The sequence below is a fragment of the Gossypium arboreum genome, chromosome 5 (assembly GCF_025698485.1).
Source record: "Gossypium arboreum isolate Shixiya-1 chromosome 5, ASM2569848v2, whole genome shotgun sequence".
NCBI lineage: Eukaryota > Viridiplantae > Streptophyta > Magnoliopsida > Malvales > Malvaceae > Gossypium > Gossypium arboreum.
The window spans coordinates 88148928-88171179 of NC_069074.1; the positions used below are offsets into that span (position 1 = coordinate 88148928).

General features: G+C 34.1%; 3 protein-coding genes and 1 long non-coding RNA gene across 5 annotated transcripts; 3 read left to right on the forward strand and 1 right to left on the reverse strand.

The window, feature by feature from the left end:
* The first annotated feature begins 667 nt into the window (after positions 1–667).
* Positions 668–2099, forward strand: LOC128292790 (uncharacterized). Of its 2 annotated transcripts, none has more exons than XR_008282702.1 (2): positions 668–1623; positions 1817–2099. It is a non-coding gene; the product is annotated as an uncharacterized LOC128292790 (long non-coding RNA). The 2 variants fall into 2 exon arrangements; XR_008282701.1 differs by having other exon boundaries at positions 1856–2099.
* Positions 2100–2432: 333 nt separating this feature from the next.
* On the forward strand, positions 2433–5795 carry LOC108451644 (G-type lectin S-receptor-like serine/threonine-protein kinase At4g27290). Its single transcript, XM_017749309.2, has 7 exons — positions 2433–3783; positions 3864–3968; positions 4070–4287; positions 4358–4568; positions 4657–4894; positions 4999–5146; positions 5275–5795. Exons 1-7 carry the CDS (start codon positions 2472–2474, stop codon positions 5572–5574), a joined length of 2532 nt encoding a protein of 843 aa, XP_017604798.1. The 5' UTR covers positions 2433–2471; the 3' UTR covers positions 5575–5795.
* A 3571-nt stretch (positions 5796–9366) lies between these two features.
* LOC108453584 (G-type lectin S-receptor-like serine/threonine-protein kinase At4g27290) lies at positions 9367–12753 on the forward strand. Its single transcript, XM_017751774.2, has 7 exons — positions 9367–10775; positions 10853–10957; positions 11053–11267; positions 11339–11549; positions 11645–11882; positions 11996–12143; positions 12273–12753. The coding sequence occupies exons 1-7, from the start codon at positions 9437–9439 to the stop codon at positions 12570–12572; spliced, it is 2556 nt and encodes an 851-aa protein (XP_017607263.2). The 5' UTR covers positions 9367–9436; the 3' UTR covers positions 12573–12753.
* Positions 12754–19136: 6383 nt separating this feature from the next.
* Positions 19137–22109, reverse strand: LOC108453585 (hypothetical protein At1g04090-like). The gene is made up of 2 exons (XM_017751775.2): positions 21846–22109; positions 19137–20869 (listed from the first exon to the last, which is right to left on the reverse strand). The coding sequence occupies exons 1-2, from the start codon at positions 21955–21957 to the stop codon at positions 19317–19319; spliced, it is 1665 nt and encodes a 554-aa protein (XP_017607264.1). The 5' UTR covers positions 21958–22109; the 3' UTR covers positions 19137–19316.
* Between the last annotated feature and the right edge of the window lie 143 nt (positions 22110–22252).

Consider the following 22252-nt stretch of genomic DNA (forward strand, 5'->3'; position numbering starts at 1 on the left):
ATGATTCTCACTATCAATGGCGATGGATACCTTGTGATTGTCAGTGGCAGAACAAGTTATAGAGTGAGTGATGATCCATCATTAAGCTGAAACGTGAGTGCAACGCTGTTGGATTTTGGGAATTTGGGTATACTATGGCAGAGCTTTGATTACCCTTCAAACACTTTTTTGCCTGGGATGAATCTTGGTTACAGTAATAAAACTGGAAAAGCTTGGTCTTTAACATCTTGGTTAGATGAAGAAAACCCAGTGGGGATTTTGAGTTCAAAATGGATCTTAAAAAATCAAATGGAGTGTTCCTCGTGTAGTGTACTGAAACATTATGTAGTAGTGTTGGTGTTTTGAGACTAAGAAAGTTAAAATGAGACAAATAACCAGCAAGATGAACTGATCTGACTCACTCTTAATTTTCATTTCAAAAGTTACAAAATATATATATCACTTGTTTTTTAAAGAATTCAGCTAATCCAACTAATGTCTTGAAAGACAGGAAAGCTTAACTTCTACACAAACTAATTGTATAAATCAACACCTAAACACGTCAAGTTAATTTATTTTCAACTAAGTATTTTACAAAAAGAACTAAACAAAAAAACTAAATCAAAAACATCAGTTTTCTAATCTAAGAAGTCAGCTAGCACTTCATCTCGTAGTTCACTTCATCGCTGGACAGTTTGCACTTTGATTGTCCGCAGGTATGCTTGCACTTAGACAGTTCGCCAATATGTTTAGACAATCCGCCAATCTTGTCGTGTAAGAACTCTCCGTATGATAGTTCGCATATTAACAGTCCGCCAGCCGTCTCATGCTTGGGTCCGCCATGTGACGTATGCTTGAACTGTCCGCCATATGTATTCGCCACTGCATGGTTGGTCATCTTGCAACACTCTCCTTGACCTCCATGCTGTGAACTCCAATGTCATATTACTTCATCTTCCCAATAGGCTTAGTTAGAATATCTGCTAATTGATATGGTGAACTGCAATGAACCAGTGTTACCTCATTTGCTTGTTCCACTTCCTCAAAAAATGATACTTTGAATGTTTATTTTTTTTTATGGAATAGTGGATTCTTTGCAATTGCAACAGTAGATTGATTGTCACATTTCATATCTGTTGCTTCCTCTTGGTATATGTTCAAGTCATTCAATAACTTTCTTGACCAAATGGCCTGATTGACAGGTACAGCACCTGCAACATATTCTGCTTCATAAACTTCACTGCATAGATCAATGTTCCTTTTGGCGGCTTTGTAATGGATTACAGTTGTACCGAATCTGGCTGCAATTAAGTAAAGCAAGCATCCAACCAAGCTAGAAAATCTTTATAGACAGTTTGTACCGAATCTTGCCTCACTCATGCTAGAAAATCTTTATAAATTTTCAAATTTTGGAAATGCGATTGTTGACGAGAGAACAGATTTTTGAAATAGGAGCTAATGAGTATCCAAATTGTCTTCTTTTGCAATCCAATACCTCTGATAATTTTTAATACAGTTGATGCCATTGTTTCGCCCATGATTGATTGTTGTGGCATTGAAGAATTAGGTATTTTGTATTCATTTAGTTCAAGATCTTTGGTACCAGTACCACTCCTCAACTTCCACAAGCTTGTTGAGGTTAAGGTTAGCCTCTTTAGTTTCGTTGATAATGGTGACATTAATCATTTGTCTTGAGTTCCGTAATTTCTTTCCTCGATTTATTGAATTTTCTATCTTCCAGCATTTCTCCGATGCTATGCAAAATTTTCAATAATCTTGTTCTATGTTGGCCAACAAACATCCAGTCTCCTCCGCTTTTTTCTTGGTTTTCGAGCAGGGAAATGATTTGATAGATTGTGATCAGATTCGATTGCAGGCTGGTCGACGAAAGACTTAGTGGGAAGAGGCGGCTCCAAAGCAGAGAGAGAAGTACCATATCAGCAGTAAGAACCGTTATATGGTTCAAACAATCTCTACAAGCGGACGGAGGTACAAGAGAGAGAAAATTTTGATTTGTGTTTTAAATGTAGTTTTTTTTTCAGAAATTCTGTAATAACACATGGGTTTGAGTTGGATTAGAAATGAAACCATGTCTGGCATTATTGGCCTATTGATTATTAGACTAATGTTAATGTTTATTAATGTTTGGGTTTCAAAACTGAAACTTGGAGCCATGACTTTATCACCAAATGGATTTATTTGAGACCATTTTGGCTGGGTTTCATTGTTGTTTTCATGAAAACAAAGTTTCAACCCCAGTTTTTTAACGCAACCATATAATAATCAGAACCCTTTCATGGCAACTGCCTCGGTCTCTTGAACTTGGAAGAACAACAAAAAAACAATTCTTTTTTAATGGAAAACCAGGAAAAGTCTTCGGTCAAAGCTTGGCCTTCCATGGTGTTTTTCTTTAAACATAAAATAGAAAATATATATGGAAGAAAAGACCTGTAATACTAACTGTTAGTGACTGTCCACAATTAGCAAAAAACATGGCAACCCTGAGAAAGTTTCCATGTATTTCCTTGCTTGTTGTTTCATGCTTTTACTTGCAGGTTTACAATGAAACAGTTTCAGCCACTGATACCCTTTTCCAAGGTCAAAACATGACAGCCTCAGGTCTATTAACATCCTCTCTAAATGCTTTTGAATTGGGATTCTTTTCACTAGGCTCAACAAATATGTATTTGGGGATTCGGATGAAGAATGTTCCAACCAAAGATATTGTGTGGATTGCCAATAGAGACCTTCCTTTCAGTGGTTCATCTATGATTCTCACCATCAATGAAGATGGATACCTTGTGATTGTGAATGGCAGAACAAGTTATAGAGTGAGTGATGATCCATTATCAAGCCAAAACGTGAGTGCAACGCTGTTGGATTCTGGGAATTTGGTTCTAAGAGATGGGAATATGGATATACCATGGCAGAGCTTTGATTACCCTTCAAACACTTTTTTGCCTGGGATGAAACTTGGTTACAATAATAAAACTGGAAAAGTTTGGTCTCTAACATCTTGGTTGGATGAAGAAGACCCAAACAATGGGGAATTTGAGTTGAAAATGGATCCTAAAAAATCAAATGGAGTGTTCCTCATGAAGGGTACCGAAACATTATGGAATAGCGGGGCTTGGACAGGTAAAGGTTTCACCTTGATTCCTGAAATGAGATTGAACTACATCTTCAACTACACCATGTATAGCGATGAAAATCAAACGTATTTTTCGTATTCGTTGTATAATTCTTCTATCATAACTCGATTCATCATTGACATCGACGGACATATGAGGGAGTTCGTGTGGCTTGAAAGTTCTCAACAGTGGGGATTGTTTTGGTCTCAACCAAGACAATTCTGTGACATTCTAAACTCTTGTGGTCCATTCAGTTGCTGCAACGAGGATACCGGAAGTTGCCAGTGCTTGCCAGGTTTTTATCCATCGGAGAAGCAACAAGGCCAAGATGGTGGATGTATGAGGAGTATGCCCCTAACGTGCGGGAATGGAGATAATAAAGATGGATTCTTAATGATGGATGATGTGAGCTATCCTCTAAGTTCGACTCGGCAAATAAATTCATCATATCCTTTCCCTTCGGGGCCTCAAGTGTTGACGAACTATGATGTGAGAACATGTGAAGAAGTTTGCTTGAGTAACTGCAGTTGCAGTGCATATGCATGTAACACAAGTGGCCATTGCTTAATATGGTCTGGTGACATTCTTGATCTTCAACAACTTTCAGCAAAGGATCCAAATGGAGGTACAATCTTCATCAAACTTGCAGCTTCCGAAATTGACAATGACAAAGGTAGTTTCTTTTTAAAAACTTTTAACTAAATTGACCATTAAATTGTTTCACATTCTTACTTTCTCGAATTTGAGTTCTAGGAGCCAATTGGTACCTATGGATAATTGCAATTCCTGTTGTTTTATTTGTGCTACTTCCTTCATCTTACATCGTTAGTCGGTGGAGGAAGAGTTTTAAAAACAAAGGTACTTTGTTTACTAACAACCTTTGTGAATTGATTCGCAAACTCTTTCTGTATGCGAATGGATGTACTTACATATGCAGACCTCTCTGTCTTTGGAAACAGGGGACAGAGAAGATCCAAGCCAGGATATACTACTCTTTGATATGGAGATGAGCATCACAACGAGTAGCAGTGATTTTTCAGGTTCCGAAAACTCCAGAAAACGGAAGAGGAAGGATTCCCCATTTCCACTGTTTAGCTTTGATAGTGTATCGCTAGCTACTGATAACTTCTCCTCGGAGAATAAGCTGGGAGAAGGGGGATTTGGACCTGTTTATAAGGTATGAAGTCTATCACATTTTAAGATTATTACCAGAAATGGAGTTCAGGTTCGAATGATTTTGATTGCAGGGAAAACTATTAAATGGACAAGAAATAGCAGTGAAAAGGCTTTCAAAAAGGTCCGGGCAAGGGCTCGAAGAGTTAAAAAATGAGACGATGCTTATAGCAAAGCTTCAACATAGGAACCTTGTTAGACTATTGGGTTGCTGTTTAGAACAAGGAGAAAAGATATTGATCTATGAGTTCATGCCTAACAAAAGCCTGGATTCATTTCTTTTTGGTTTGCGGTTTCTGAATCCTTAAAAGCTTCCTTTTTTTCTTTCCAAGATTTGCTTTTTGTAAGCAACATTTTTGTAAATTTGTCTCAGGTTCAGACAATCAAGGATTACTAGACTGGGGAACACGAGTTCGAATAATCGAGGGGATTGCGCAAGGTCTGTTGTATCTTCACCAATATTCAAGATTAAGGATCATACATCGAGATCTTAAGGCAAGCAATATCCTTTTAGACGGTGAAATGAACCCGAAAATATTGGACTTCGGGTTGGCAAGAATGTTTGGTGGTGACAAGTTACAAGCAAATACTAATAGGATTGTAGGAACTTAGTAAGTGAAAGTTGAAATCTCCATGACTTACAATATTATCTGCTAGTTTAAGTCTCTTTCACTAAGAATCTAATCAACTTTTGTATGAAATGATGAAAATATAGTGGCTATATGTCACCTGAGTATGCCATGGAAGGCCTTTTCTCCATTAAATCAGACGTGTTCAGCTTCAGTGTGCTGCTGTTGGAGATAGTGAGTGGCAAGAAGAGCACTGGCTTTTACCATAGCAGTTTTCTTAATGTAATTGGACATGTGAGTTACAAGCTTTCTCCGTTAAACCGGAACTCGATACTCTCATTTGAGTCTGAGTAACTTGTTTTTTTTTTTTTTTTTTCATTTTATCTCGAGTTTCACATTCAAACTTCTTGGTTTTACTTCAGGCATGGGAATTGTGGAAAGGAGATAGAGTTTTTGAGTTGATGGATCCTAAATTGGAAGACCAAGTTTCATATCCTATGGTGTACAGATACATCAATGTGGCTCTTCTTTGTGTTCAAGAAATGGCTGCTGATAGACCGACAATGTCGGAAGTTGTTTCCATGCTTACCAATGAGCTCACAGTTCTAAATTCTCCCAAAAAGCCTGCCTTCTCTAATGCAAGGAGTACGACAAATAGTTCAAATCAGCCTGAAAAATTTTCAGTGAATGATGTCACAGTTTCTTTGATGGAACCTCGATAGTTATTTTCGATTATAGCTCATGTAACCCCTGACATTGAGAAAATTTTGAAACTCCTACTTAAAAAGCTTAAGTAAAATGGGTGCGGTTCAAATGCTTGGTTCCTAGTCTTGTCCATTAGAAGCCCTCTTTGCTATGAATGTACTTGTGTTACTAATTAATATTATTGTGTATGTTTTAAATATGGAAGAATAACAAAAAGAAAATCTTTTTTAGTGGAAAACTATGAAAAGTCTTTGGTAAAAGCTTGGCGTTCCATGGTGTTTTTCATTTACATAAAATAAAAAAACTCATGGAAGAAAATACCTGTAATACTAACTGTTAATGGTTAACTACAATTGTTGAAAAAATATGGAAACCATGAGAAAATTACCATGCATTTTCTTGCTTGTTTTTTCATGCTTTTACTTGCAGGTTTACAATATAAGAGTTTCAGCCATTGATACCCTTTTCCAAGGTCAAAACATGAAGGCCTCAGGTCAGTTAACATCTTCTTGAAATGCCTTTGAACTTGGGTTGTTTTCACTAGGATGAACAAATCTATATTGTGTAAGTTGCCACTGGAGACCTTCGTTTCAGTGGTTCATCTATGATTCTCACCATCAGTGGCGTTGAATACCTTGTGATTGTCAGTGGCAGAACAACTTATAGAGTGAGTGATGATCCATCATTAAGCTGAAACGTGAGTGCAACGCTGTTGGATTTTGGGAATTTGGGTATACTATGGCAGAGCTCTGATTACCCTTCAAACACTTTTTTGCCTGGGATGAATCTTGGTTACGGTAATAAAACTGGAAAAGTTTGGTCTTTAACATCTTGGTTAGATGAAGAAAAACGCAAACAATGGGGATTTTGAATTCAAAATGGATCCTAAAATGAAACATTATGGAGTAGTGGGGCTTGGACTGGTGAAGGTTTCACTTTGATTCCTGAAATTAGATTGAACTGCATCTTCAACTACACCATGTATAGCAATGAAAACGAAATTTCGTATTCATTGTATGCTGATTCTATTATAACTTCATCATCGACATCTTCGGACATACGAGGGAGTTTATATGGCTTGAAAGTTCTCAACAGTGGTGATTGATTCGGTCTCTACCAAGACAATTTTGTGACATCTTAAACTCATGTGGTTCATTCAGCAGCTTCAGTTAGGATATCGCCAGTTGCTGGTGCTTGCCAGGTTTTTATCCGGCAGAGAAGCAACAAGGCCAGGATGGTAGATGTATGAGCAGTGTGCCCCTAACACGTGGGAATGGAGATAATCAAGACAGACTCTCAAGGATGAATGATGCGAGTTATCCTCTTAAGTTCGACTCAGCAAATCAATTCATCATATCCCTTCCCTTAGGTGCCTCAAGTTTCGATGAACTTCAATGCGAGAGCATGCAAAGAAGCTTGCTTGTGTAACTGTAGTTGCTGCGCATAGGCATGTAACACAAAGTGGCCATTGCTTAAGATGGTATGGTGACATTCTTGATCTTCAACAACTTTCAGGAGTTACAATCTTAATAAACTTGCAGCTTCCGAATTTGACAATACATGATCTCATGCACTTTTAAAGTTCAAAGTGAAAGAAAATTCAGTTTGACCGTGGAAAATACAGTAGATTATCGGTTATATTTTAAGAAATATGCTCTCTCTTTTTTTTTTTTTTAATATTTAAGTAAGTATACGGTTTTTTTAGGGTAAATTTAATAGTCACTTTTCTTTGTATCAGGTTACATTTTAGTCATTTATGTTTGAAATGTTATGTTTTAGTTACTTACATTCATTGAGTGTTAATTGCTGTTAACGGTGTAACTCTAAGCTGATCTGACATGTTAAATCATCATTTCAAACTAAAATTTTAGGTTAAATTATACAATTGATTCCTATATTTTTTTTCGTTTTGAGCAATTTAATTTTTTTTCTTTTATGTTCTTTGAATTTTCCTTTTATTTATTTATTTTCTTCTCCTTCTCTGTTTCTTTTAACGTAATTTTTCTATGTTTTCTATTTGTTTAAATAAAACTTTCTGTTGTGAAAAATATGAGAAGAGAGAAATAAAGTAGAAAAAGAAAATAAATTAAATTGTTCAAAAAAAGTATAGACACTAGTTTTAACAAATAGAAAATATAGAAAAAAATATATTAAAAGAGATGGAGAAGGGTAGAAAATAAAGGAGAAGTAGAAGAGAATGAAAATAAAGAAAAAAAGAAAATTAAAAGAACATAAAAGAAAAAATTAAATTGCTCAAAACGAAAATAATATGGAGACCATTTGTATAATTTAACTTAAATTTGTTGTTTGAAATGATGTTTTAATGTGCCATGTCAGCTTACCGTTACACCGTTAACGACAATTAACGGCCCAGTGACTAAAATATTTCAACACGTTAATATAAGTGACTAAAATGTAATATTTCAAATATGAATGATTAAAATATAACCCAAGGTAAACAAAAGTGACTAGTTTGTTAGTTTACCCTTTTTTTTTTTACGTGTTTTCAACTGAAAATTGACAACTTATTTTTTTGTTAGATAATTAAATGTTAGTATTTTTGTCCTTTGAGTCCTTAGTTCGGTTTTTTCTCCACTCACATTTGTATTTTTTATTTCATGTTATTTTAAGTTTTTATATTTTATATTAATACTTTTAACATATTACCTTTTTTATTATATGGTTAAATAATTGTGGTTTCATCCTTAAGTCTCGAGAATGACTTCTCTTATAAGCATTTTAATATTCTGTATTTTTTATTTCAAGTTTTTTTATTTTTAATTAACAACTCTTTTATTTATAAAATCAACTAATAAATATATAATTATTTTTAAAAACATCAACTAATTCTTTAGATATATTTTTCTTTATATATAATATTTATATGTCAAATATTTATTTTCTCCACCTATATTACGGGTATAGTGGTTTCGATATTATAAAATCAAATAATTATTTTAAATACGTAAAATATTTTAAATACCATCATGTTTATATGTGAAAGATTTCAAATACATATACAAAAATATATAATATGTTAATTTACTACACTCATGATATGGATTGAAAAATAAATATTACACATGTAAAAATTATATTTACTAAAAATAATGATATTTGCAATAATTATTTGATTTTACAAATAAAAATGTATTAATTAAAAGATGAATTAAGAATAAAAGAAACTTTAAAACAATATATTTATTAATTATAAAAATTAATTAAAAAAGAAGAAGAAGCTTGAAACAAGATGAAATAAAAAAATATAAATGTAAGCAAAAGAGGAATCAAATTCGGATTTAAGGATAAAAGCACTAACATTTAATCATCTAACTAAAGGAATTGAGTTGTTAATTTTTAGTGAAAACGTGTCAGGATGCGTTTTCAGCTGATGTGGCAGAAAGAGCCCCATGTAAGATGCGTTTTTACTTTCTCACCAAAAATAGCGTATCCCGGTAAATATAAAAAGACGGCATACTTAAATATTAGAAAAGAAAGCATATTTCTTTAATATAACCGAAGATTATCTCAATGGTTTTGGGGGGTGGCCGGGGGATTTGCCAATGATAGACAGGGGAAATTTTAGAGGGTTGAAATTAATTTGTAATTTTTATAATAGTAAAAATGTAATTTTATTATTTTAATAGCTTATAGCTTTATAATCTTTAAAGGGTTAAATTAAATTTTTATCATTTTTAGGGGGTTAAAATATAATTTTACCTTTAATAATTTAAAATTTTAAAATTTTTATAGGGCCTAAATGGAAAATTTTCCATTTTAGGGAAAAGTCTTTGGTCAAGCTTGGCGTGCACAATGGTGTTCTTTTACTTAAAATCAGAAATCCATATGGAAAAGGATGACCTGCAACAATAACTATTAATGGTTGACTTCAATATTAGCAAAAAGAACATGGCAACCATGAGAAAATTTCCATGCATTTCCTTGCTTGTTTTTTCATGCTTTTACTTGCAGGTTTACAATGGAACAGTTTCGGCCACTGATACCCTTTTCCAAGGTCAAAACATGACGGCCTCAGGTCAGTTAACATCTTCTTTAAATACCTTTGAATTAGGGTTCTTTTCACTAGGATCAACAAATGTATATTTAGTGGTTCGGATGAAAAATGTTCCAACCAAGGATATCGTGTGGGTTGCCAATAGAGACCTTCCTTTCACTGGTTCATCCATGATCCTCACCATCAATGGCGATGGATACCTTATGATTGTGAATGACAGAACAACTTATAGAGTGAGTGATGATCCATCATCAAGCCAAAACGTGAGCGCAACGCTGTTAAATTCTGGGAATTTAGTTTTAAGAAATGGGAACCTTGATATACTATGGCAGAGCTTTGATTCCCCTTTAAACATGTTTTTGCCTGGGATGAAGCTTGGTTACAATAATAAAACTGGAAAAGTTTGGTCTTTAACATCTTGGTTAGATGAAGAGGACCCAAATAAAGGGGATTTTGAGTTGAAAATGGATCCTAAAAATTCAAATGCAGTGTTACTCATGAGGGGTAGTCAAACGTTATGGAGTAGTGGGCCTTGGAATGGGCATATTTTTGTTTTGATGCCTGAAATGAGATTGAACTACATCTTCAACTACAGCTTGTATACTGACGAAAACGAAACGTATTTTTGGTATTCATTGTATAATCCCGAAACTATAACTAGATTTATCCTCGACATCGACGGACGTCTAAAAGAATCTTCGTGGCTTGGAAGTTCTCAAGAATGGGCTTTGTTTTGGGCTCAACCAAGACAATTTTGTGAGGCTTTAAACTCTTGTGGTCTATTCAGCAGCTGCAGTGAGGAGACCCACAGTTGCAGTTGCTTGCGAGGTTTTTATCCATCCGGAAAGCAACAAGGCCAGGATGGTGGATGTATGAGGAGAGTGGCCCTAACATGTGGGAATGGAGATAATAGAGACATGTTCTTCAGGATGAATGATGTGAGATATCCTGTAAGCTCAACTCAGCAAATCAATTCATCATATAATTTCCCATCAGGCCCTCAAGTTTCAAACTCCGACCCAAAAGCATGCAGAGAAGCTTGCTTGAGTAACTGCACTTGCAGTGCATATGCATATAACACAAGTGGCAATTGCTTAAGATGGTATGGAGACATTCTTGGTCTTGAACAACTGTCAGCAAAGGATCCAAATGGACGTACAATCTTCATCAAACTTGCAGCTTCTGAATTTGACAATGGAAGAGGTACTTGTAAAAAACCTTTTAACTAAATTGACCATTAAATTGTTTCACATTCTTACTTCCTCAAATTCGAGTTCTAGGAGCCAATTGGTACCTATGGATAATTGCAATTCCTATTGTTTTATTGGTGGTTCTTCCTGCATCTTACATTGTTATTCGGTGGAAGAAGAGTTTTATAAACAAAGGTACTTTGTTTCTTATCGGCCTTTGTGAATTGATTTGCAAACTCGTAGCGAATGGATGTACTTACATATGCAGACCTCTCTGTCTATGGAAACAGGGGACAGAGAAGATCCAAGTCAGGATATACTACTCTTTGATATGGAGATGAGCATCACAACTAGTAGCAGTGAATTTTCAGGTTCCGAAAACTCTGGAAAACGGAGGAAGGACCGTGCATTTCCGTTGTTTAGCTTTGCTAGTGTATCGACAGCTACCGAAAACTTCTCATTGGAGAATAAGCTAGGAGAGGGGGGATTTGGACCTGTTTATAAGGTATGTAGTCTATCATATTTTAAGACTATTACCAGAAAAGGAGTTCAGGTTTTGAATGATTTCGCTTGCAGGGAAAACTATTAAATGGAAAAGAAATAGCAGTGAAAAGGCTTTCGAAAAGGTCCGGACAAGGGCTAGAAGAGTTGAAAAACGAGACGATGCTTATAGCAAAGCTTCAACATAGGAACCTTGTTAGACTACTAGGTTGCTGTTTAGAACAAGGAGAAAAGATATTGATCTATGAGTTCATGCCTAACAAAAGCTTGGATTTTTTTCTTTTCGGTTTGTGATTTTATAAATCCTTAAAACTTCCTTTTTGGCCAAGATTTTACTTTGGTATGCTACATTTTTGTTTTTTTTTGCAAAATTTGTAACAGGTTCAAACATTGAAGGATTACTAGACTGGGGAACAAGAGTTCAAATAATCGAGGGGATTGCGCAAGGGCTTCTGTATCTTCACCAATATTCAAGATTACGAATCATACATCGAGATCTCAAGGCAAGCAATATCCTGTTAGACAGTGAAATGAACCCGAAAATATCGGATTTCGGGTTGGCAAGAATGTTTGGTGGTGACAAGTTACAAGCAAATACCAATAGGATTGTAGGAACATAGTAAGCGAACTTCAAACCTCCAGAAACTTACAATACTGTCTGGCATCTGCTATTTTTATGTCTCTTTCACTTAAGAATCTAATTGCCTTTGTGTTAAAATGATGAACATACAGTGGCTATATGTCGCCTGAATATGCCATGGAGGGTCTTTTCTCCATTAAATCTGATGTGTTCAGCTTCGGTGTGCTGCTGTTGGAGATAATAAGTGGCAAGAAGAACACTGGCTTTTACCACTGCAGTTCTCTTAATCTAATTGGACATGTGAGTCACAAACTTTCTCCATTAAACCCGAACTTGATACTCTCATTTGAATCCGAGAAACTTGGTTTTTTTTTTTTTTTTCCCATTTTACCTCCAGTTTTACATTCAATCATGTTGGCTTCACTTCAGGCATGGGAACTGTGGAAAGGAGATAGAGTTGTTGAGTTGATGGATCCTAAATTGAAAGACCAGGTTCCATGTCCTACGCAGCAGACATACGTTAATGTGGCTCTTCTTTGTGTTCAAGAAATGGCAGCCGACAGACCGACAATGTCGGAAGTTGTTGCGATGCTTACCAATGAGCTCACGGTTCTAAATTCTCCCAAAAAGCCTGCTTTCTCTAATGCTAGGAATATGAAAAATAGTTCAAATAAGCCTGCAAATTTTTCAGTGAATAACGTCACAGTTTCTTTGATGGAACCTCGATAGTTATTTTCGATTATAGCTCATGTAACACCTAACATCCCACGATTGAGTCTTAACTTAATTGATATAAGCATTGTTACTAGTGTAGAAGAACATATGTTCGAATGCATTAAAAGTAGTTTTAGGCATTGTATTGAAAAGAGCAGTTGTGATTAAATGAAATTATTTAAAGAAAAACAAAAAACCAACATCCAGAAATTTTGAAAATCTGCTATCATATATAGGTAGAGACTTAAGTAAATTGGGTGCGGTTCAAATGCTTAGTTCAAAGCCTTCGTCCATTAGGAGCCCTCTTTGCTATGAAAGTACATGTGTTAATTAGATATTACACATTATAGTATATATTTTTAATATTTAATATATTCATAGAAATAAAAAATATATTTTAATAAAATAAAAAATATTTTTTTGAAAAAAATTTTGAACAAGCTAAAAGAATTCTATATTTATTTCAAAAAGGTAAAAATGCTATCAATTCAAAAATTAAAAGATTATGTCGATTGAGTCTTAGCTCAATTAACATGAATATTGAATTCGAGTGCACTAACGGCATTATTCTTCTATTTATGGGTTTGAGAGGGACTATGAGTAGTTCTAGACATTGTATCAAAAGTTCGAATCTTAGAGACAATATTGTTCAGAGGGGCAGCCACGAACTTTGGATATGGATAGGAAAACGTATATACATAACATCAAACAATAATTAATTATAAGAGTTGGGATTATTAATAATGTAATTTGATACATTGACGGTTGAACTTTTTAATTTCACAAATGAGTGAGGTTGAAATTTTTTCACATATTTTATTTATTTATTTTAATTTTTAAATATAATTTAAAACACATAATAAAATCTTAACCCTTTTAAAATCCTCATATTAAAATGTACTCTTAGAGCTTAGTATTATATTACTAATATTTTAAAATCTATTTTTAACCCTTTTAAAATTTAATAAATTTTTGTACTCTCTTCATAAAATGGTATGTTTGGATTGGTTATATAAAATCCTATTTTTATATGTTATTTTTTTATTATCAAAACATCCAATCATATAATAAATTTGATCGAAATAATATTAAAAAGAATTAAAAATAAAATATACAAAATCATGGTATGAAAAATCACATCTTATTAATTTTCATAGTTAATGAAATGAAGGAACTCACCTTAAAAATTATTTATTTATTTATTAATAATTAAGAGAGAAAATTGAAATTACTTGAGATCGAACCCAAATTTTTATGCTTACAACATAATTAAAAATAATAATTTTAGATACATAATTGAATTAAATAAAATAATATATTGGAAGAAACTTTTCATTTATTCATAGTTATGTTTAAATTGGAAAACTTATTAAAATTTTAAGAAAAACAAATATAATAAAATAAATGAAAATCTTTTTATTTTTGCTATAATCCACTTTATTAAATAAGATAGACAACTTATAAAATGACTTAAGCAACCCATAATACTTTGAGAAATAAAAACACCCGAAAAATAAGATAACAAAAGTTACCTAATATTAGTGACTTAGGCCGCAAATCAAAATCCATGATTACACAAAGTGTCTCATGGAGGTTAATTGATTAAACGGGGCTCATTTGACCCATTGAACTTACCCGATTCATGGAACATATGGAGCAGCCCATCTACTTGAAGTCTTGGTGGTCTAATGAAGCATTTAAGGAAAACTAGAGTTGTCATGGTAAATATGAAAACTAATCTTAGAATATTTATAATATTAATAGATTTGATTTTGGAATCTTAGAGGATTGTGTAAATACCTTAAGAATCTCTATTGTAGATTGGCTTTGATCTTGGCCGTGATGTAAATTAAACTGTACCGTTGGATCTAGTGAGCTCAATTATAAATAGAGACATTCTCCCTAATTTGTAATCATCTCATTCAACCCTATTGTACTCATTCATAGTAATTGAATAATATTGAGAGAATTCACTCAAACACCTTGTGAGTGTTGCTTTATTGTGGCTTTTTTTGTTCTTTCATTGATTCTTTGTCTCTGAGTTGTTTTGGAGAATTTTTATTGTGAATTCTCACTTTTTTAAGAGTAAGGCTGACTTAGGCGAATTTGAACCCAAGAAATCACTTAAAGCCACAGGAATTAGGAGACTAAAGTTCTAGCCCCGTGACAATTGGTATCCAAGCTAAGGTTCGAAGGTGCCGGTCGAGATGATAAAATGAGTAGACAATCAGATTGAGTCAATGAAGACTAGTGGGAAGGTTAGGAAAGCTAGCCAATTGAGGGATATGCTATTAGCTTTGGAAGGTCAAGTGGTCAATCTTGAGGAATTCATGAGGGATGTGAGAGAGACACTCCGTAACACCTCATACCTGACTTGGTCTCAGGTCCAAGTTACCGATGCTACATCTAATAAATTCAAAACATCTTGTAACATATAATCATATAAATACATAAATAAATACCATTCAAGTACATAATGTATTGCACAATCATTTTTGGGTCTTACACAAGCTTACGAAAGCTCTTTTGTTAACCTAAGCTTGAATTAAGACCAAACTGTAATTTTTTGAAAATTCAGGGCTGACGTCGCGACTTCACAATCTCCACGTCATAACGTCTCCAACTCAGTAAGCCACATCACAAATTTGATCACACCAACGTCATGACGTCACTCATTGTCGGCACTACATTGCAGCGTTGGATGTTTGTGGTCATGATGAAGTCTCTGTTTTTGGTAAAAATACCATTTTGGTTCCATTTCAATATATGTAATGCTATTTTATTTATACCATCTTATACTATTGAAACCAAGTCAAATTCATACCATTTCATGTTAAACAAACTACCTAACCAATTCCAACTAAATCCAACTCAAACATGATCTCAATCTATTCAAAACCAATTCATGACATTACATGTATTCAAATACCAAAATTTACCTTTGTCAAAACATATTAAGACATGTCATTCAACATTCAGTACATACAATTTTCCACATTATACACAACAATAGCTTATAAGCCTTTAGCATGGACATTGACAAGTAAGTATAAATCACATATTACAAGTATAAATTCCAAATATATATCCATCTCAATCATTCATTAACCAAGCTACCTTTCCTACCTCAATCTATGTCATTCCACATGCCAAACATATGATTATAGATCATCACTTAATCTAGCATAAAATATAACCAATACCATACATGTACCCCAAAAACAACACATTATACAAAATGATCATGTCATACTAGCCAAGTTGTAAACACTTTTAAATACTAAGGTACACACCAAGACACTTATATATATGCAACAACTCTAAATTCAAAATGATCGCATAACTACCAATTAGGTGATGGTGTGAGCTTTTAGAGGATTCGGCTTAACAAGTTCCATAAGGCGGCTATCTACAAAGGAAAGTAAACAACAAAGGTAAGCATATAGGATGCTTAGTGACCCGTCGCCAATTATAATGGTAGTTTAAGTACATTTCAACACTTAACGAGCTTGTTTTATAAATATCTTATATTTAATTATTACATTTTTAGCTTTAGTAGCTTAGGTAAATATTTTATATTTAATTATTACATTTTTAGCTTTAGTAGCTTAGGTTTAGATTATTAGCAAAATAAGCATTTTTACGCAATAATTTATATTAGTTGACCTATTAGGCCAATACAGGCCTTAGGCAATGCTAATCAGTCTATTTGAATGTGTAGGATGGCATTTCTAAGCTGAAAAGCCTAAGAAACCATACCCAAGCTTTCTGACACACAACATGTGAAACCAGAACTCCAAGCTTAAGAAATCGGTGTCGTGTCGCGACACACCTTCCCTTATGTCGCGATATAGCACCTGTGTTGAAATATAGCTTCCCCTATGTTGCAACACAACCCCTATGTTGAGATGTAGCCTAACTTGTGTTGCAACATAGCCTGAATATAGGGCGCAAGCAGTGATGATGTTAGTAGACGTATCTTGACAGATTTTCTCATATTTTATGTATTACTAGCACCCAAAGTATAAAAGGTATTTTAGGCATAATGCACACCAAAATTAGCCTATACAAAGAGGTTCCTGTAACCTTAATGGACATCAAATTTTTAGACCTAGCCACATAGTTTTCTTTGTATTTTTTCTTTAGTAGTTTATTTTTCTGTAGTCGGAAAATCTTATTCCGACGTGAAGACAATTGTAAGCGGAGATTGTTCCAGAACTGCGCTTCAATATATATTTATGAGCATTCTCTTTACTCTTTTATTTTATTTTATTTATATTTCATTTATCTGACCAATTAACGTTTGTATGAGTATTAACATAAAATCTTGTGCTTTATTTCTATCTTGCATGATTCAGTTATGGTTCTGATTAATTAATTGAAGAATAAGAGTTTATTATAGAATTAGTTGGTATAAATTATGTGTGCCTAAACTCTAGGATTGACGACCCTGGAAAGTAATGCAGGTTAAACGAGGTTGGGAGATAAGCTTTCCAAGTTAATCATAATTTATCTCGGTAAAGAAAGCAAGGTCAGGAGATAAGTGAGTATTTTTCGATTAGTTAATTAATAGAGGCCAGGAGGTAATACTGATTAATTAATAGCTAATTCACTAAAATCCTGAAGTTCTGAAATTAGTTAATCTTCTGCATGTTAATTAGAAATTTAATTGATAATAGGTTAGAGGCTTGCATTGTTGAAACTAGGAATAGGAAATTCCATTAGGTTAATTTAGGTTTAGTAATTTAATTAGTTTAATCACTACTTTAATTTGGATTCACACTACTAACTTGTAAATCGATTAGATTAGTAATTATTATTTGTAATTAATTTAATAATAAGATTCGATCCAATCTGTAATCCTTGGGTACGAACCTCGGAATACTTCCCTATGTTTCGTTGTAACACTTTACTATATTACAATTTGACCCGTATACTTATGGATACTGCTTACTTAATTTTATATATTTTTGGTGTGGTATTTTCTAGTTAAACGTTCATACGTTTAGCGGCGGTCACTTAGTAAGTTCGTATGTATTATACAAAGCTTACCTTATTGTTACCTAAACATTTTAAGTTACCTTAACTTGACATAACTTTGGCTAGACATTGAAATAAAAACACCAACAAAGTGAACATTGTAATCAATATCATTTAATACTACAAGCACTTAACATGCCAATTCATGTCACTTTTATGTAACTTATCTCAAATGCATATTCAATCAACAACCATAAGATATTAATAGGTATACATAATTCAAATCAATCATTGGTGCTATTATCGATCATGAAAATTGTACCATTTACAATTCAATCCATTCAGTGACTTTCCAACTTGGGTACCAAGTTCATTTAATCACATTTCAAATTCTCAATTTCATTTAAACTATTTTGCCCGATAAGCCCTAGTAAACAAACTTGGATACATAGGTAACTACACCATACTAGTTGATCATTTGAGTTGTGTACATTTATATACATATGGTTACCTGTCTTGGCTAAACCAAAATCATGACATATTAGGTTATTCATATGAGCTATACCAATGTTACATAATGCCTGAGAATCGGCAACGAATGTTGGATGTCGTTAATATTTGTAATAAATCCCGTACAAGCATGCACAAAACCCTATTAGCATGCCAATCGTACCATGAGCTTTTTCTAAGTTCACACGGGCTTCTTTTACACATTATTGTCACATTTCAATTCAGTCCAATTCTAGCCTTTCTTACCAATTCGCAACCAATCAATCCATAGTCAAACATACATAAATAAAATCAAACACATAACCGCCTAAAATAATAAATTCTATATGAACTGACTGTTCAAAACACCGAACAAGTTGATCCTTTAGGGACTAATCAACAATTTTAGCTAAAATTATTACATGTTTGATTAATTAATATTTGGATGATTGCCCTCATGGTTTGTGCATGAAAACCAAAATGAATAAGTAAATATATGTTCCTTAATAACCTAAACTTTAACTAACAGTAAGTTGCATTATAAGAATGAATTATAATGCGAGAAGATAACTTTTCTTATTAGTATGTAATCTAAATTGTCCATAGTCCCCAAAATCAAATTGAGCAATTGATTCAAATAAGTAAAGGATCATTATGTCGTCTATAAGTCTAGTTAGGGAGATAGTTTGTCTTGGCTATCGAAGTAGTTCACTCCCAAAAATAGAGACATGGATATGATTGTTTAAATTGACAATACATCGGACTTGACCCTGTTGGAAAAATTGTATATTATGGGAACTTTCAGGCATATTCTCAATAGTTAACGTTAGAGAGTTGAATCATAAAATTATGATTTTATATTTTACTCCATGAGACCTTTACAACGGTATTACATATACTCAAAATAGTTGAGTGGCGAATGAGAAATTGATACTCAAAGTAAGCTACTTGGAAATATTTGTTAAGGAAAAGTAAAGCTTAGATCCCACATTGATTAAATACCAAGTGTGAGATGTGTATATATACAAGTAAAATTTTATATTTTTTTATTATAAACATAAACTTTAAGAGTAATTATAAATATCCTATTGATAAATAAATAACATATACTTGTTTAGCTGTTGTCAAATTTCTTAGTTGTTTGTTTGATGTTTATTTTATAAGAATAAAAGTAACAATTTTACATTGACATTATTAACATTGTATTGGGATTAACATAGGAAGTTTGTAAATTTCCTTATCCTTGTACAATAATTTCATAACAAGGCTGCTATAATTCAAAGCAGCATTCTAAACCTCGTCTCTGTTCCAGTTCCTTTTCACCTTAGGACCCGTTGGCCCTTCTTGCCCTAGCACTTCATCTGGAAGGCCATTAATAAATTTCTCAAAAGCAGTTTTAAGCTTTCCAGGCAATACTTTTTCCACCTTCTTGATCTCATCTGCCAAGTTATAACTAATCTTCGGACCCCATTCCCTGAAATAGTTGAGCCATGGCGGCTCAACAATGGTCGTGGAACCCAAATACTCCGCTGCAACTAATGAAAACTGGAGGCCTGTATCCATAACAATCTTACTCTTGGCAGTGTCATTTCTAATTCCTATCTCTCCACTTCCTTGCAAGACTAGTCCAGGTTTTGAATACATGGCATGGCCATGCAATGATGAATAGGTACAAGGTTTATTCCCACCTTGGAACTCAAGCTCTGATGCATTCACCCATGAACCTCCACTGTGTTCGGAGAAATACATACTATGTAATTCTCCATTAAAGTTGCTGACCCTTAAAGTCACATGCTCCCAGTCACCAACATGTTCACCTATCCTTCCTAATGAAATGTTGATGAATTCTACCTTAGCCTTTGCCGCTCCATTGAAGGGGTAAAACACCCATATCGCTATGTCTGAATAGGTTGCACCCAACATAGGTTTTACATGCAAATAAACTTTGGAGTTTTGCAAATCTCCTTTCTTTACTCTTTCCTTGGTTGCTTCGTCTATGGGAAGATCTAGCCAATAGTTACCATCATTTGCACCGCCTTGGGGAAGGTTTGAACCCGTTACCTGTATAGGAACTGGCTTGGATTCTTCTCCCTTCATGTACAGTAGTGCCCCATTCACAAAGAACCAACTGACAGACGATGGGAGGTAAGCTTCATTAGGGTGGAAATAAATCCAAGGAGAGTAAGCTTGGAACAGTGTCTCGATTTGGCGTAGGTTAGGCATGTAAGATAAATTAGCTTTGACATTTTTCAAACATGGTAGAGGAGGATTTTGGGCGACAAATGTTCCTACACGAACTCCCATATATTGGGTTCCTCTATTTTTGGGCCTTGAACTGAAAAAGTTGATCTCTTTTGCATCCACTTCTTTACCAGGTCCCCATATCCATGTCTCATTCTCAGTTTCATCCGTAAAATCAGACCGGACGCAACGTATTTTCTGCAGGGAAGGCTTGTCTTTGGTGTTGGTGATAACATGGCCAACTGCCTTGTATCCTTGTGGAGCAATAGGCAACCAAATATAACCGTTGCCATCTTGCTTGATTTTCAAAGACTCACTGCTCCAGACAAGGGTGTAATCGATGGGTTGTTTTAGTAAAGAATCATCATCACTGTCATCTTTCGCTGCAAGAACCCACCCAGAAAGCAACCTATTGTTGGGCTGCCCATAGCAGCCTAGCATGTAGTACCCATCTGGTATTGATGATGGTTCAAAAAATGAGGCCCCAAGATTTCCTGGTCCCCCTTCGTGAGTTGCCCATACTTTTGGGGAAGATGATGATATGCCGCACTGGCACACATGTATTCCACCAAGATCAATACTTCCACTCGCAAACCCTTCTCCTGTAATGTAATCCATCATGTTGCGTGCAATTATCAAATTAATATCTTGAAAGAAATGTTTAAATTCGTCAACTTAAATAAAATTTTGACAAAATATATCACTTCACATCACATGTATTCTCATGTCGATAATCATTAATCTTTTAAGGGATAATATAATGTTTAGTCCTTGAACTTGACAATTAAGCTCACTTTAGTACATATACTTTTTTTGAGTCCACTTTGGTACTTTAACTTGACAACTACGTCTATATTTGGTCCCTGAACTTGACAATTAGGTTCACTTTAGTACATGTAATTTTTTTTTTTGGTCCATTTACTAGAACTTGACAAATAGGTCTATATTTTAGTCCATGAACTTGAAAAATATAAAAGTGTAATGATGTGACATTATGATATTATGTTACATTATCACTTGAAAATTATAAAATTTATGCAAAGTTCTAAGTAATGATATGGTACAATATCATAATGCCAAATTCAGTGCTTAGTTTGATCAATTTGACCATTGGATCAACTATAATTAAATAAATAATTAAAAATTCATAAAAATCTAAAAAATTGTCAAACTAGTTCAACTTGTTCAACTCTCAATTTTTATCTTGGTTTTCAATTTTTATCAATTTTAAGTAATTTTCGAGTCAATTGATTCAACCCATTTATTCGAACTATTATATCGATCAGCTCTTAGAATGTCACATCTTCAAATCTTAATAGAACCGAAGTTCAAGAATCAAAAGTTATCTAGTTGCCAAGTTCAAGGATAAAAAAGAAAAAAAAGAAAAAAAAGTGCAGGTATCCAATTGAAGCTAGTTGCCAAGTTTAGAGGCCATAAATCATATTATCCCATGTTTTAATAATCATTAACGAAATGGATGAATTTGTAAAACTATATATCGATCCTTGAGTTATATGCAAGTGATTTAACCAGCCAAAGCCATTAGAGAGAGAGAGAGAGAGAGAGAGAGAGGGGTACCTGGAGGCCATGTTGGTAAGGGAGATGGAAGCCTGAAAGCAGTATCTATTGGCAAAGCCTTCTTCTTCTTTGAGACATCTGACGAAGAAGAGGATGTAAGACAATTCCCCATTGCAGTGTTTTCAACGATGTGTTGATTGAATGTGAAGATAAATATATGAAGATAAAAAAGGGGGTGATATTAACAAGAAGAATATTCAGTTTAGTGCGAGATGGGCAAGGGATTTTGGTACCATGCGAATATAACAACAGTAGAGAGAGGGCAGGGTAATGGATGTGAGTGACGTGCAAGGAAACTAAGCATTTGCGGGCTTTAACATGCTTGGGGACTTTGTTCAACCTCTCTTCTACACCAAGCTGCTTGTCTTTCCTTTTGGATTGCCTTTGGTTTTCTTGTTTTATGGAAC

Coding starts and splice junctions, on each gene's coding strand:
- LOC108451644 (XM_017749309.2), top strand. CDS start 2,472: ATGGCAACCCTGAGAAAGTTTCCATGTATTTCCTTGCTTGTTGTTTCA. Junction 4,288..4,357: donor GATTTGGACCTGTTTATAAG/GTATGAAGTCTA, acceptor TTTTGATTGCAG/GGAAAACTATTAAATGGACA. Junction 4,569..4,656: donor CCTGGATTCATTTCTTTTTG/GTTTGCGGTTTC, acceptor AATTTGTCTCAG/GTTCAGACAATCAAGGATTA.
- LOC108453584 (XM_017751774.2), top strand. CDS start 9,437: ATGGTTGACTTCAATATTAGCAAAAAGAACATGGCAACCATGAGAAAA. Junction 11,550..11,644: donor CTTGGATTTTTTTCTTTTCG/GTTTGTGATTTT, acceptor AATTTGTAACAG/GTTCAAACATTGAAGGATTA. Junction 11,883..11,995: donor AATAGGATTGTAGGAACATA/GTAAGCGAACTT, acceptor ATGAACATACAG/TGGCTATATGTCGCCTGAAT.
- LOC108453585 (XM_017751775.2), bottom strand. CDS start 21,957: ATGGGGAATTGTCTTACATCCTCTTCTTCGTCAGATGTCTCAAAGAAG. Junction 20,870..21,845: donor CTTACCAACATGGCCTCCAG/GTACCCCTCTCT, acceptor ATTACATTACAG/GAGAAGGGTTTGCGAGTGGA.